The sequence below is a fragment of the Acomys russatus genome, chromosome 11 (assembly GCF_903995435.1).
Source record: "Acomys russatus chromosome 11, mAcoRus1.1, whole genome shotgun sequence".
Taxonomy (NCBI): domain Eukaryota; kingdom Metazoa; phylum Chordata; class Mammalia; order Rodentia; family Muridae; genus Acomys; species Acomys russatus.
Genome location: NC_067147.1, coordinates 4,845,459 through 4,860,369, shown reverse-complemented (window position 1 = coordinate 4,860,369; position 14,911 = coordinate 4,845,459). Strand labels below are relative to the sequence as shown.

The window sequence follows — 14,911 nt, the reverse complement described above, 5'->3', positions numbered from 1 at the left end:
TGGTTGTGGTGAGTACAGACATTTTTACCAAGCCTGACCACATGATTTGATCCCAGGGACACACATGGTGGGGGAGACAACTGACTCCAGTTGTCCTTTGACCTCTACACTCTTGCAGTGTGTGTCATTACACATACACACACTCAAACACAAAATAAAAACGGAATAAAGAAATGAGAGGTTAGCCACAGAGGCAAGCTTGAGGGACACCGCCACGGAAACGCACAGCTGGCACGTCAGTCCTCGGTGTGCGTAGGCTCTATATCCTTGGATTTAACCAACAGCCAGTCAAATGTTCAGAAAAACTCCTCTCTGTACCAAATGTGTGCACATCCCTAAACAGGACAGTATGACACTGTGTTAGGCATGGCAAGTCCCCCAGAGATGCCCACAGCATCCGGGCTTTTACAGAAGGGCCTTGCATAGCTGTGGGTTACCTGTCCACAGAAGTCCTGGAGCCCGTGACCTAGGGTGATGGAGGGAAAGCCATGTCCCCGAGCTACGGAGGAAAGCACACTCAAGTGCGGGCCCCTGTGAGCTGGAGTCCCTACCTCTTGGTGATCTGGCTGGGCTCCTGCAGGTCAGGGTCCAGATCAAAGGCCTCACTGTCCAGCAGCCTCCGGAGTGTCACATCTGCCAGCTGCTCCATGATCTTAAACACCTCATCCAGGTTCAGAAACGTGGAGAAGTCGCGCTCCTTACTCTGTGTGGTGACCCGGATGGTGTCCGTGAGAAAGACATTGGACGTTCGCTCCAACTTCTGGATGTCCACCCAAGGGATCACAAGTTTGACTGTAAGAGAGAAGGGCGAATGCTCATCAGCCACTGATAGCAGCCAACTTGAGTCAAGCAGAAGGTGATGGTCAAAGTGCTTCTTTAGCAAAAATACAAATGTCTTTTGAGACAAGGCAGGGAGACCAGTGTCAGACCGTGTGGTGGCTGCTGGTGAACTCAGAACCTGATTCCAGTGTGTCTTACAAAGGTGTGTAAAACATCCCAAGGTTCTGGCTCCTGCGTACCCCCAAGTACCGTACACATCCAGGGCACATCAGTCTGGAGTGCCGAACTAACTCTGTGCAGACTTTCTCCAGATTACTTAAGGAGCCTTGCAATGTCAGTAAACATCAGTAATCAGGAAAACGGTTCTGGCTGAGCAAGCAGCTAACAAACACTTCCACCATTTCTGTTTACTTTGCGATGCTGTTTTCAGGGTTTTGCTAATTTAAAAAGACACCATTTGTGTCATCCTTGACTGGAAGTTTCTTAGCTACTTTTGTGTTTTCACATATAGTGTCAGTCAGTCAGTCTGTCTGTCTCTCTCACTCTCTGTGTCTCTGTCTCTGTGTCTCTGTCTGTCTGTCTGTCTGTCTCCCTTCCCCTCTCTCTCCCTCCCTCCCTCCCCCCCCCCTCCCCCCCCCCCCTCTCTCACGCACACAAGCAAACATATTCAGGGCTGGAGAGTTGGAACAGATGTTAAGAGCACTGGCTGCTCTTTCAGAGATCCCAGGTTCGACTCCCAGCACCAGACACTTTCTTCTGTCCTCTGTGGGCACCAGGTACACACAACGCACAGGCACATTCAAGTGAAATACCCACAGATATAAAATAAAAACCTGGGAAAGTCATATTCTCTTGCAGAACTATTATTCAGTCATTAGCTAAGATGCTGCACTCTCAAAGCCATCTACAGCACTAAGAACCTGGTAGGAGACACTGTTGCTGCACAGAAACATTAAAGGCAGCAAGAGGAACAAGCCCTCCCTAAGTCAAGGCCCCTTGTGGGAGAAGCTACACAGTTAAGCACAATTAACTGGAAGAATCATGAGGAAATAGACCACGGATGCTGTGAAAATATTCCTATTTACAGCTTCTCTCAAAAGAGGGGCTGAGCATGTGCAGGGGCGCCACTCTGTGAACTCAGGACCCAGTGGCTCTTGGCTCGGCCACACTTACGTTCCTTGCCCAGGAAGGAGGAGTAGAAGCAGAGGTGGTTGATGCTGAGGTACAGCCAGCCCTGGCGGGGCACCCGGCCCTTCCAACAGCAGCAGGAGTAGTATGTGACCAGCTTCTCTGCCTCGGGGAAGCTGAACCTGGCCTCGAATTTCACCAGAGCTTCTCGGAACTTCTCGGGCTCCTCCTCCTGCTCCGCCAGCTTGCTGCTGGTCTCCTCTGCAATCAGAGCCTGGGGCATGGAGAGATGCCGCTTACCTGGCCAGCCGGGTTACCTGGCCAGCAAAAGTTAGACGGAAGGGGAGAGAGGCCAGGAAGCAGGAAGGACAGACGGGCAAGAGATTTCCTTGGATATTTGCTATAGCAACAGAGGACAAACTGACCCAAGGACGTAAGAACCAAGTTGCGTTCTTGAACTTCTGAGTTAAACATTAGTACTTTAAAGTGTCTTCCCTGTCAGGCTCAGTATGTTGACACAGGGCCATCAGGATGGCTCAGTGAGTAAGGGTGCTTGCAGCCACACCCAAGGATCTGAGTTTGATCCCCAATACCCCAATACCGAGTAGAAAGACAGAACCAACTCCCAGAAGTTGTCCTCTGACCCCTGCACAAACTGTGGCATGTATACACTTGCCCACAAATACATGGAGTAAAAACATTTTTATGTGAATTGAAAAATGTTGCTAACCTAGCAGCTACCTCTGTGCACTCTGCTGACGTAGAGTGGAAAGCAAGACAAGCTCCCCCAGACCCTGAGAACCTCCGCGGCCTTCAGATGTGAAGACAGGAATGGCACACAGAGCCTGAATGTACAACTGTGATCTAGAATTAAGGTGTGTCCCTTTTTTTTTTTTTTTTTGGTTTTTTCGAGACAGGGTTTCTCTGTGTAGCCTTGGTCATCCTGGACTCACTTTGTAGACCAGGCTGGCCTCGAACTCACAGCGATCCGCCTGCCTCTGCCTCCCGAGTGCTGGGATTAAAGGCGTGCGCCACCACGCCCGGCAAGGTGTGTCCCTTTAAAGGTCAAAAGTTCATGGCTACAAAACTCTGATTCCCTATCTTGGGAGCTCACTGCTAAGATTTTTCAATTAAAGTATCTTCCTTGAGCTGGAAAGAAGGCTCAGTGGTTCAGGACAGTGGCTACTCTAGCAGCGAACTGCGGTTCAATTCTCAGCACCCACATGGCAGCTCGCAACCATCTGTAACATCGGTCCCAAGTGAGCAGGTGCCCCACTGTGGCCTCTGCAGGCACCAGGCATGCATATGGTAAACTGACACACATGCAGACAAAACCACCCATATGCCCACAATAAATAAATAAGTACTTAATAAAAAACAGGGTGTGGTGGCACGTGCCATGCCTTTAATCCCAGCACTCAGGAGGAAGAGGGAGGGAGGGAGTTCTCACCTAAGGGCAGTTTGGTCCACACAGCAAGCTCTGGGCCAGCACAGCTAAACAGTGATACCCTATCTCAAATAACCACATTTAGCTTCCTGACATTTCCAGGTAAACAGCAAGGAAGAGTTCATAGGCCTCATCTAATTGACTTAATTTGAAAACTCTAGTTATAAAAATTACCTTTCTACCCATTTGGTTTATGTGTACATCTTTATGACCATGCATGTTCCTTAGATGAGGCAACTTTCAGGTTGTTACCAGGTATTTTCACTGTACAGTTTGTCTTAGAAATTAGACCTAATTATTTTTTTTAAATAAGCCTTAATGATGGGCTGAAAAGAAGGCTCAGTTGGTAAAAATGCTTGCTGTGCAAGGGTGAGGACCTCAGTTTGCATCCCCAACCGACATGTGGCAGCCACTCCCATGAGACTAGCACTGAGGGATAGAGACAGGCAGATCCCAGGGACCTCTCTGGCTAGCCAGTCTAGTCAGAACAGAAGCTCTGGGCTCGCTAAGAGAAGCTGTCTCATAAGTTAAGGTAGAGGAACCGGCAAGATGGAGGGGGGCTGGCTGCCTTCAAGCCTAAAGCCCTGAGTTCAATTTCTGGGACCCACACAATAGAGAACACCTCCTCCTCCAAGCTGTTCTCTGACTTCACATGTGCACCCAGCACGTGCATGCCCCCCAACACACACCCATTTAAACATTTAAAAGACATAATTTTTAAAAGTTAAGGTGGAGAAGCCATTGAGGAAGCATCCTCACAGCAGCTGCTGCCTCCACAAGCACCGCACAGGAGCGCACGCCCACGTTCACGCACACACACTATGAAAGCTTATCAAAATAAGTGATTTTCAATTTCTTCATCATGTTTTTATTTTACAAATCTCATCTGACACTATGAAGCAGAAGATAAGGATTGAGAATTCTTTGAATACTTCCACTTTGCCCTTGCCCTGGTAAGGCCTTTAGTCAGGTGTGTAGAGCTGCCACAGGGGCCATGCAGTCTCTCGACTCCCATGTGCCCTAGTGCCTGTGCATAGGTGCAGCTGAAGAAGTTACAGAGCAGCCAAATGCCCACACCAGACAGGAAATCACCCTTCAGATCTAGTCAGCAAGAAAGGAAGGGCAAATGTCCACTTGCACCCTCGGACTCCTCCATCCATGGCCCTGCCTCCTGGGGACTAGACTAGTCTGGTTCTGTTCTGTTTTGTTTTGTTTTGCTGCCTTCAAGACCCCATCTCCTGCATCCCAGGCAAGCTTCCAACTCACGCTGTAGCCCATGCTACAGAGCCCATGTGGTCTCTAGCTTGCGGCCCTCCTGCCTGAGTCTCCCCAGTGCTGAGATTGCAGCTGGGTGCCTCCGCGTGTGTCAGAGAGATGCGCTTTCTATCAGAAAGATGTGCTTTCTAAAGCAGTTAGCTCCACAGTGTTGAGAATCTAAATCTGAGCCCAAATACGCTGCTCTGGCATGAGGGTTACTTTGAGCTGAGGACAACCGAGAAAGACCCTGTCTTCTCCTTCTACCTCAAGACTGCAAATAAGTGCAGGTACTTATCTCACATTACACATGTGAGCATGGGTGTGCTCGCTGCTGCAGTGCTGGGGGAGGCAGGGGCTGTCATCAGGATGCCTCCTTCAATTGCTTCTCAACCTTAGCTTTCAAAAAGTACGCCCACCTGTGCAAGTGGAGCCTCTCTGGGCCAGGAAGACAAAAATGAATGTAGCGGCCAAGTACAAAAGCCTGGAGTCCATTGCCAAGAGGGAGGGAAGGAGGAAGAAGGCCAGGCACATGTGAAACAAGGAGGCAACTCTACCATTAACCCACTCTACCATTAACCCAAAGCGAGCGCGGGGGTCGGGTGGGGGGGGGGGGGGGGTGGGAAACAAAAACAAAACCGTAGCCAAAGCGAGCGCGGGGGACGGGGTGGGGGGGATGTGTCAGGGAGTCGCAGAGCATGCATGAGGGAAACTAGAAACTAGGTGGAGGGGAGAGCCCCGGGCCTACCTTCACCTTTCCTTTGACAAAGCTGGCGATGTCATCTTTGTTGTCAAAGACTGACAAGGTGTGCAGCAGGTTCTGCTCCAGCCACTCCCAGTGCTGGTTGATTTCCTCCAGTGTTGCACCTAGATTCAGACAGACAGACAGACACACACACACACACATATTAGAAAAAGAAGGAATTTCTAAAGCAGGAACTCACTTTCCAACTCCTGGCATATATGAGTTCATGTGAGTCCACTGTAGAGCAGGTCCTCTCCACTAACACCAGAGCCTCCTCCTGCAGACTGGACAGCTCCAGGCACTAATTCCACTGCCCCAAAGACAGGGCAGCTGACTGAGAGGGTTACCCGTAGATGTGCTGTGGCCATCTTGCCTGCTTTGACAATGCCCACTGCATCCCTCCCTCCACTCGGTGACAGAGATGTTGGTATTTACGCAGCTGACTCACTGAACAGGCTCACACAGCATAGTCGTAAAGCCGAAGTCCCACAGTGGGAGAGCCTGCTGCGAAGCCCCACTGACCATACAAGAATGTCACCACTTGGGAGCAGCAGAGATCGACCCAGCCAGGAACAGTCTAAAAAAATCATCTGTCCACAGATGGATGCTTTGTGACACTCACAGCATTGGCCCTCAAGTACCCAGAGAAAGAGCTCTTACAGTGCATGTTATTAAAACACACACACACACACATGACGTTATATTCAATGTGCCAGTTAATTTCTTTGAAAGGCAATTAAAATGCTCACTATGCTACCAAAGCATTAAGCAACACTGTTAACAAAGGCAGAGTCATGTCAGCTGTCTCTGTTTCTTCTCAAGGAGCCTCCTACTCCTCTGCACCAGTGATGGGCACCTGATGTGGAGACTGTGTCTAGCCTCTAGTGAGAGCAGGTGCTCAGCTAAGGGCACTGGGGACACAGGAACAGTCCCTGTGGTGGTCACTCAGAGCAAGTGGGAGATGGAAGTGTCACCAGAGCGTCACTGATATTTATCCTGAAGCAGGTGTGGTTTGCTAAAAAGTGAGTTTCCTTTCTTTCCGTGTTACTGTACTCCCTGAGTGTAAAGGCACCAGAAGATCTTGGGAATGCACACTAGTGTCCCTCATCTGGAACCTGGAATCTGAAAAGCCCCAAGTTTGAATCGGAGAATGACGTCACAAGAGTAAATAAAATCCCATGCCTGCCTAATGTCAGATGGCTCAGAAGCCACACACTTTCTTCATGCACATGATTTAAAGTACAGCATTAAAAAGATACAGGCTGGGGGGGGGGCAGGGGTAAATGAACTTCATGCCTAGATGAAGGCCCCCACAAGATTATGTCTATACAAGTACTCCACAAGCTAAAAGAATCCAAAGCACTTCCGGTCCCGAGCATTTTGAATATAGGATCAACTTGCATTCCATGTGCCAGAGGACTCAATCTGGACTTGAGATCTGGGCCCATGGACACAAAGACGATCTAGGCATAACACTAGGAGTTAGCCCTGGGGTGAGAGGCTCTTCTTGCTTTCTGCTTCCTCCCATACACTTCAGGGTTCTTGAACTGTCCATACTCCCTTAGCCTTTCTGGATCTCCACATCTCTCCAGACAGGGAAAGCTCATTTTAAAACAAAATCAAATCACCCAAGTCCAGCCCCTCCCTCCCTCCTGTCCTCTCCCCCTCCCTCCCTCCCTCCCTCCTCCCTCCTTCCCTCTCTCCCTCCCTGCCTCCCTTTCTCCCTCCCCTGCCCCCACTCCCTCTCCCTCTCCCTCCAGGCCCCTCGGCTGGCTGTGGCACACCACAGGCTGCCACCATGGCTCAGGCTCAGGCAGTTTGCCTGCCTCTGACCCGCTCATCCCTGCGCCTTTGGTGCCCCTGACTATGTAAGTGACAGTAACACAGATGGCACCTTGGCATTTAGAGAGCACTTCATTTTACAGAGCTGGTTCTGTCAAGGCCCAGGAGCCTGCAGAGCTGGAGAGGGCAGGCCTTTATTTACCATCATAATAAAACTAGCCCGGACACTGAGCAAACAGAAGAAGAAGTAGAAGCTGAAGAGGAACCATCTTTATCGCCCTTCAGAACTCGGTTGTTTTTCTCAGATGTACTTCCTCATTCATAAAAACAAGGCAGCTAGGGAAGAGGGAAGAGAGACAAGGCAGCCACCACTACTGACAAAAGGGAAACAGAGGCTCAAACATTTGTCCTGGGTCCCTGATCAAATGAAGGACAAACCATCCTTGAGACGCACCAGGGGGTCTTCCCGCAAAAGACCATCTGCACTCAGCAGGAGTTCAGACTCTCCCTGAAATCTCTTCTTCCTACACACATTTTCCCAGATGAGGGTATACATGGGATGTTTTGTTTGTTCTAAATATTAAATTGTGTGTGTGTGTGTGATTGTGTGTGTGTGTGTGATTGTGATTGTGTGTGTGTGTGTGTGTATGCGTGTGTGCACTGAGTGCAACTGACCATGGAGCCCAAAAGAAGGTGTCTGAACCCCTAAAGCTGAGGTTACCAGCAGCTATAAGCTTCCCAACATGGGTGCTAGGAAGAGAATTCAAGGCATTTGCAAGAGCAGTGCTTGCTTTCAACTGCTGAGCCATCTCTCCCTGCCCTGGGGGACAAGTTTCCATTACCCCACCATCAGAGCTCCTGGGAGCTAAGACTTAACTACTAACAGCTTCAACTGACAGGTTAGAGACCATGAATAAAGCTATAATCAAGTCCCAGCCCCAATACATCACTGTGGAAGTAAGAGGTGAGGCAGGGGCTGGAGAGATAACTATGTGGTCAAGAGCTAGGCTGTTTGTTCTTCCAGAGGACCTGAGTTCAATTCCCAGCACCCACATGGTGGCTTCCAACTGTCTGTAACCCCAGTTCCAGGGATATGACTCCCTCTTCTAAGCTCCATGGGCCTGTGGCACACATGTAGTACATAGCCATAAGTGCAAGCAAAACACCCATACACTTAAAATAAAAATAATATATTTTTTACATGACTTGAGACAGGCAACATGGGTGTATATACACCTTTAATCCCAGCGCTCTGGAGGCAGAGGCAGGCATATCTCTGTGAGTTTGAGGCCAGCCTGGTCCACAGAGTGAGTTCCAGGACAGCCAGGGCTACATAGAGAAACTAGTCTTAAAAAAAAAAAAAAAAAAAGACAAAAAGCTCAACTTTCACTCTTACAAAATGTTTCTACACAATGCTGATAGCAAGGAAAAGAAACCCCAAAATGAAAAAGAAAACTAATACATAAGACCTGTCTCTGGGCCACAGTGCGATGGGACTGCATCTGCAATGCCGGAGGTGAGTGCGAGTCCTCACGGTGTTGTCGTGAGGAGACAGTCTGGCCCACCCCGGGGTCTGTTTCCACCTGGCAGGGACACTTTCCAAACTCAGCTTCCTGTACAGAGAAGCCTAGGAATGGGCTGCCCGTGTGCCACAGGGCAAGGCAAGCTGGTGCTCGTCCGTGACCCGAGATGACTGAGAGACTGAGAATGAAAGCCACCTCAGTGCTGTCGCGTAGGGCCCTCTGGGCCTGCACCAAGGCAGTGTTTTCCTAAAAGTCCAAAACAGTCCATCAGAAATGAGCTTTAAAAAAAAAAAAAAAAAAGATTTCAAAATTGGCGGCACACCTCCAGGAAAGGGTAGCCACTGAGTCGAGAACTGTGAGTTCTACGCACACCTATGTCTGTGAGCCACACTCAGTTTGAAAGTCCGTGCATCGTACAGATACTGTTGAGAACGCTAAAAATGAGAAAGTTTGCCATCTATCATAGAGGTCAGAGGTAAAACAATTCACAGGCATGTCCAACCTATGCAACAGCGAGGCTCTCATCTACAAAGTTCACACTCTAAAACCACGCGATGAGAGGCAGCGAAATGTCTCAGCAGGTACCCAAGCTTGGCGCCAAGCTATGAGCTCCACACACCCTGGAACATGAGTGCACCTATACAAATACAAATACATAAATATTGTTTTAATGTAACTCGAGTTAACAACAAAAAGTCACAAAAAATGTCAATGATTTGGGGTGGGCCACACTGCAGCCCATGGACCGTGGTTCGGACACATCTGCCATAATTACTGGACGCTGGGGGAGTGTTTGCATCCTTCCTGCCATATCCTTCCAAGACGACTGGGAGCTGCAGTCAGAGCCTGAAAGCATCTTTCCCACGTTCATACATTGATGTCCACATGCCGAGACTGCATTCCAAGAAACAGCTTCTCAGTAGCAATTAGGTAAATAAAGACATAGGGTGGGGCCACCAACCCATAGGACTGGAATCTTATCATACGAAACCATAGATGTTCATCCAGTAGGGAAAGGCCACGGGAGAATACGGCAAAAAGGGGATCATCTACAAGCCAAGGAGAAAAGCCATATTGGAAATAGCTCGGTTGTACCATTGTCATGGATCTGCAGTCTCTGGAACTTACTGTTTACGGCCCTAGCCACATCTACAGGGCTTTGTTACAGCAGCTGCATAGACTAAAGCAGTAACTGTGGATTTTGACAGCAGTGACCACTGACAACAGTGACCACTGTGACAGCAGCTACCACTGGGGCAGCAGCGACCACTGTGACAGCAGCGACCACTGTGACAACACTGACCACTGTGACAACCGCAGCTACCACTGCGACAGCAGCGGCCACTGTGACAACAACAGCTACCACCGCGACAGCAGCGACCACTGCGACAACACTGACCACTGTGACAACAGCAGCGCCCACTGTGACAGCAGCGCCCACTGTGACAACAGCGCCCACTGTGACAGCAGCGCCCACTGTGACAGCAGCGCCCACTGTGACAACAGCGACCACTATGACAGCAGCGACCACTGCAACAATAGCAGCTACCACTGTGGCAGCAGTGGCCACTGTGACAGCAGCAGCCACTGCAACAGCAGCGGCCACTGCAACAGCAGCAGCCACTATGACAGCAGCGCCCACTGTGACAACAGTGACCACTATGACAGCAGTGACCACTGTGACAGCAGCGACCACTGCGACAACAGCAGCGACCACTGTGACAACAGCGACCACTATGACAGCAGTGACCACTATGACAGCAGTGACCACTGTGACAGCAGCGACCACTGTGACAACAGCAGCTACCACTGTGGCTGCTGTGGAAACTACTGTGACAACAGTGACCACTGTGACACTACAGCTCTCTACTAAGACCTCTCTCACTTCCCAGGAAAAGGCTTTTCCATTTTTCTGAGAAAATTAAAAGTCAGTGTAAAAATCAGACTTAAGAGATTCATTAGAAACGTGAACAAATGGAGTGGCCAGAAAACAAAGAAATTACTACTCAGGAATAACCAAGTCTGCATTGGAACCAGCAGAGATGGCTGGCTGAGGCCAGTCTTGAACGCCTGGATAAATCAGACATTTATTCATACTGTACTGTATCGCTCCATAAAAATGTCACAAGGCATTGTTGTTATTGTTGTTGTTATCACTATTTTCTATACACGAAGTAAAAAAAAAGAAGAAGAAGAAGAAAAAGGAAAACTCCAACCCCATAGCTATGTGTGTGACCCTGGGGGTCTCCGTCTCCTGCGACATCACAGCAGATGGAAGCTCAGAGCAGCTGAGGTTAACTACTCTCCCTGGCTTTCCTCTGGAAAATCGTCACAAGATAAGACAAGCACCTCATTGTCTGTACCTCCAGCTTCTGCGCGTGCACAGCCATAAATAACTGGGTCTACGCTGTGGTTTTTAAGAAAGTAACTGTTTCTCTCTACATAATAAACACTTGACTGGATTCAGTGTCTTTTCCAGCCTCCTAAATCCCAATGTACTATGAAACGGGCATTCTGTGTTCATAGTTCAGCTCTGCTCCTATGAACTAGCAAAACATTTCTCTACTGACGGCACATTGCTGTCCGTAGAGGGGCTAGAAAGGTGTGGCTAGAAATGTTCCCCTCCCCCACCCCTCCGTCACTCACCACACACTCTAATGCAGAATGCCACAGATACGAAACACCTCAGCACACACTGTGAACGGGATAAAGGACTGCAGCTGTGGAGCGCCTGACCAGCACACTCGGAAGCCACACAAACATGGCGGTGCACACCTGTAAAGCCAGCACTTGGGAGGTAGAAGCAGGCGGGTCTGAAACTAAAGCCTTAGTTACTTGTCCTAGTTTGGTTTCTGCTGCTGTGATAAAACACTGACCAAAAACAATCTCGCAGGGGAAAAGGGTTTATTTGGCTCACAGGTTACAGTCCATCATCAAGGGCAGCCAAAGCAGGAGCCTGGAGGCAGGAAGCAGAGGCAGGAGCCTGGAGGCAGGAGCCTGCAGGCAGGAAGCAGAGGCAGGAGCCTGGAGGCAGGAACCAGAGAGAGGAACCTGGAGGCAGGAGCCTGGAGGCAGGAAGCAGAGGCAGGAACCTGGAGGCAGGAGCCTGGAGGCAGGAAGCAGAGGCAGGAAGCAGAGGCAGGAGCCTGGAGGCAGGAACTCGGAGGCAAGAACTGAAGCAGAGACTGCCTGCTGGCTTGCCTCCTCTGGCTTGCTCAGTTACCTTTCTTATACAGCCCAGGCCCTCTGGCCTAGGAGAGGCACCACTCACACTGGGCTAGGCCCTTATGCATTAACTAGTAATTAAGAAAATGTCTCACAGACATGTCCATGAGTGGCCAGTCTGGAGGCGAGCTTCCTGAGCTTTCCAGATGGCTCTGGGTTATATGAAGGTGGCAGACGATGCTGTATTAGCTTCAGAGGGTCAGCCTGAGCTACATGTGACTTCTCTAAGAAATAAAAAATGTTTTAAAAAATTTTAAACCCTTATAAACAAATAAGAGGACACTGGTGGACCAAAGAAAAACACTTATTTATTATTTATTTAGGAAAACCCAGATTCTGAAAGCAAAGACCATCAGAATTAATCTGTAAGTCTAAACCAATTATCCTCACAAAAATATCATTATGCTCTGCTGGATTTTCCTGTTTAAAAAAAAATCTCAATATGTTTCTTATCCTTTTCCTGCAGAAGAAATGAGTCATTAAAAATATTTACAATAGGGGCTGGAGAGATGGCTCAGCGATTATGAGTATTGGCTGCTCTTCCAGAGGTCCTGAGTTCAATTCCCAGCATCCACATGGTGGCTCACAACCATCTGTAATGGATCTGATGTCCTCATCTGTCATGTAGGCATACATGCAAATAGAGCACTGCATACATAAATAAATAAATCTTCAAAATATTTACAATATGTGAAATCAGACAAAGTCAATTTCAGGCACCAAAAGCCAAACAGATTGTTAATTTCTAATTCAATTAAGGAACCCATCATTGAATTTGCCTGGATGCTCCTCAGAGAAGCAGGGGTAGACCAGATGGAGGAGACTTGCAGTAACGAAACAGCAAATCTATCAGTACAAACAGAGGAGGCAGAGACAACAGCAGACAAACACTGCTATGATTGGCAGTCAGGTCCAGACTGCTCAAAGGGTAGCAGAGACCTCAAGGCCTGTGACAACCAAACCTGAAATACAATCGTTTAACGACAGATATACTGCATGGAGTTAAAAAAGTATAGGAGCTGGGTGTGGTGGCACACATCTTTAGTCCCAGCACTCAGAAGGCAGAGGCAGGCGGATCGCTGTGAGTTCAAGGCCAGCCTGGTGTACAGAGTGAGTTCCAGGTCAGGCAAGGCTACAGAGAGAAACCTTGTCTTGAGAAAGGGAGGGCAGGAGGGCGGGAGGGGACAATTAGAACATGGAGCTAGTAGTTGAGAAAGGAAAGAGCAGCCGGGCGTGGTGGCGCACGCCTTTAATCCCAGCACTCGGGAGGCAGAGGCAGGCGGATCGCTGTGAGTTCAAGGCCAGCTTGGTCTACAAAGTGAGTCCAGGACAGCCAAGGCTACACAGAGAAACCCTGTCTCGAAAAAAAAAAAGAGAGAGAGAGAGAAAGGAAAGAGCAGAGGGCAGTAAGCATCCTTCACGGGCCAACTTCTTTACCTAATACTGGCATGAAAAGGGGAGTCGCGGCAGGGGAAGGATGGAGTTGTTTAAGTACAAAGGAAATAGAAGAGAAAGCACAAGGTCAAGTTCTTGGTGACAGGTGGGACCCACCAGAGCTCTGAAGCAAGCAGGAAGCCTGAGACTGGGTTCATGTGACACCAACAGGTCTCAGTTAACTTCTATTCAGAGACAACACTATTGTGACATATGAAAGACCAAATGTTTGAGAGATATTTATTTGAATTTATTATAGGAGTGAAATATCACAACTTCTGGGATTTTCTTTAAAGTACTTCAGGGTAGGAAGGAAAAAAAAAAAATCCTAGTGACAAAATGAAGCAAGCTGGGTAAACCCTGATCCTAATGAGGAGTCTACAGGGTGTCATTACAGTCTACAGACTTCTGACTGCTTCAGGGTCTTTACTGGGGGCTGGAGAGACGGCTCAGTGGTTAGGAGCACTTACTGCTCTTGCAGAGGCTCTAGGTCCAGTCCCCAGCTCCCACATGGTGACTCACAACCATCTGTTAACTCCAGTTCCAGAGGGTCTGATACCTCTTCCGGTCTCCAAGGGTTACTATACACAAGGGCACACACATACACAGAAAGAATATTTTTAAAAACCTTTTAATAGAAGAGAACCCATGTATGGTACTGTAAAGATGATTAAAATCTCTGGCTGGGGAAGTCATGGACCCAGGGGTTAAATGGACAGCATCAAACAACCTTCTGAAAGTCTGTTTACACCTACAAACCCTACTGTGCCTGCATGAGAGGAGGTTCTTATACAGTGAACAGCGTGGGTGCAGAGACCCAGGGCTGCCCAAAGTGCTAGGAGTGTGATGGGTGAGTGCTTGAACGAAACACTTACAGCATGACCCTTCAAGGCTCAGGGAACACACTGAGGAGCACTATGAAAGGCCGAGCTGAGCCGAGCCAGTAGACAGGGAAGGGAGGGGAAATGCTCTTTTCTGGGTGTGACACAACCATTGCAATCATGAACTCCCGGCGGCTGTGGATACCTAAACTGGGCCCGCACAACTGGCTCTGTCGAGAGTTAGTTATGGATGGGGGAGGGGCTCATGGGGCCCCATCTCTCCCTTCAAACTACGGGAGAGTCACTGTCTACAGCTGAGTTACACTGGGGAGCCAAGTTTCAATGAATAAGCAGACATATGGTCACACAGTCCATCTAGTCGAAGTCTGAGTCCCAAAACAAAATAAAGACATGCTGTGGGGAGGGGACTCAGAGGAGTGGGGTTGACAGAAGTGAGAGGTGAGAGAAACAAGAACGCATTTCATACCTGTATGAAAATGTCAAAGAACAAATTTAATTGCCAAAAAAACAAAACAAAACAAAACAAACAAACAAACAAAACCCAAAACTTTATGGGCTGGAGAGATGGCTCAGGGGTTAAGAGCACTGACTGCTCTTCCAGAGGATCCTGGTTCAATTCCCAGCAACCACATGGCAGCTCACACCTGTCTGTAACTCCAAGATCTGACACACTCAGACATGCACACAGGCAAAACACCAATGCACATAAAATGAAAATAAATACATTATAAAAGAGCCCTTTATGGGCCAG

At 48.7% G+C, this 14,911-nt stretch overlaps 1 protein-coding gene across 4 annotated transcripts in view; it reads right to left on the bottom strand.

The window, feature by feature from the left end:
- The window catches only part of LOC127195358 (TBC1 domain family member 8), a 160,767-nt gene that overhangs the window by 16,399 nt on the left and 129,457 nt on the right, over positions 1-14,911 (bottom strand). For all 4 annotated transcript variants that reach the window (XM_051152730.1, XM_051152729.1, XM_051152727.1 and 1 more), the window contains exons 3-5: positions 5,358-5,476; positions 1,954-2,182; positions 552-792 (exon numbers count right to left, since the gene is read on the bottom strand). In XM_051152730.1, coding sequence (XP_051008687.1) covers positions 552-649 — 98 coding nt within the window. In that variant the 5' untranslated portion in view covers positions 650-792; positions 1,954-2,182; positions 5,358-5,476. The remainder of the gene's footprint in view (positions 1-551; positions 793-1,953; positions 2,183-5,357; positions 5,477-14,911) is intronic.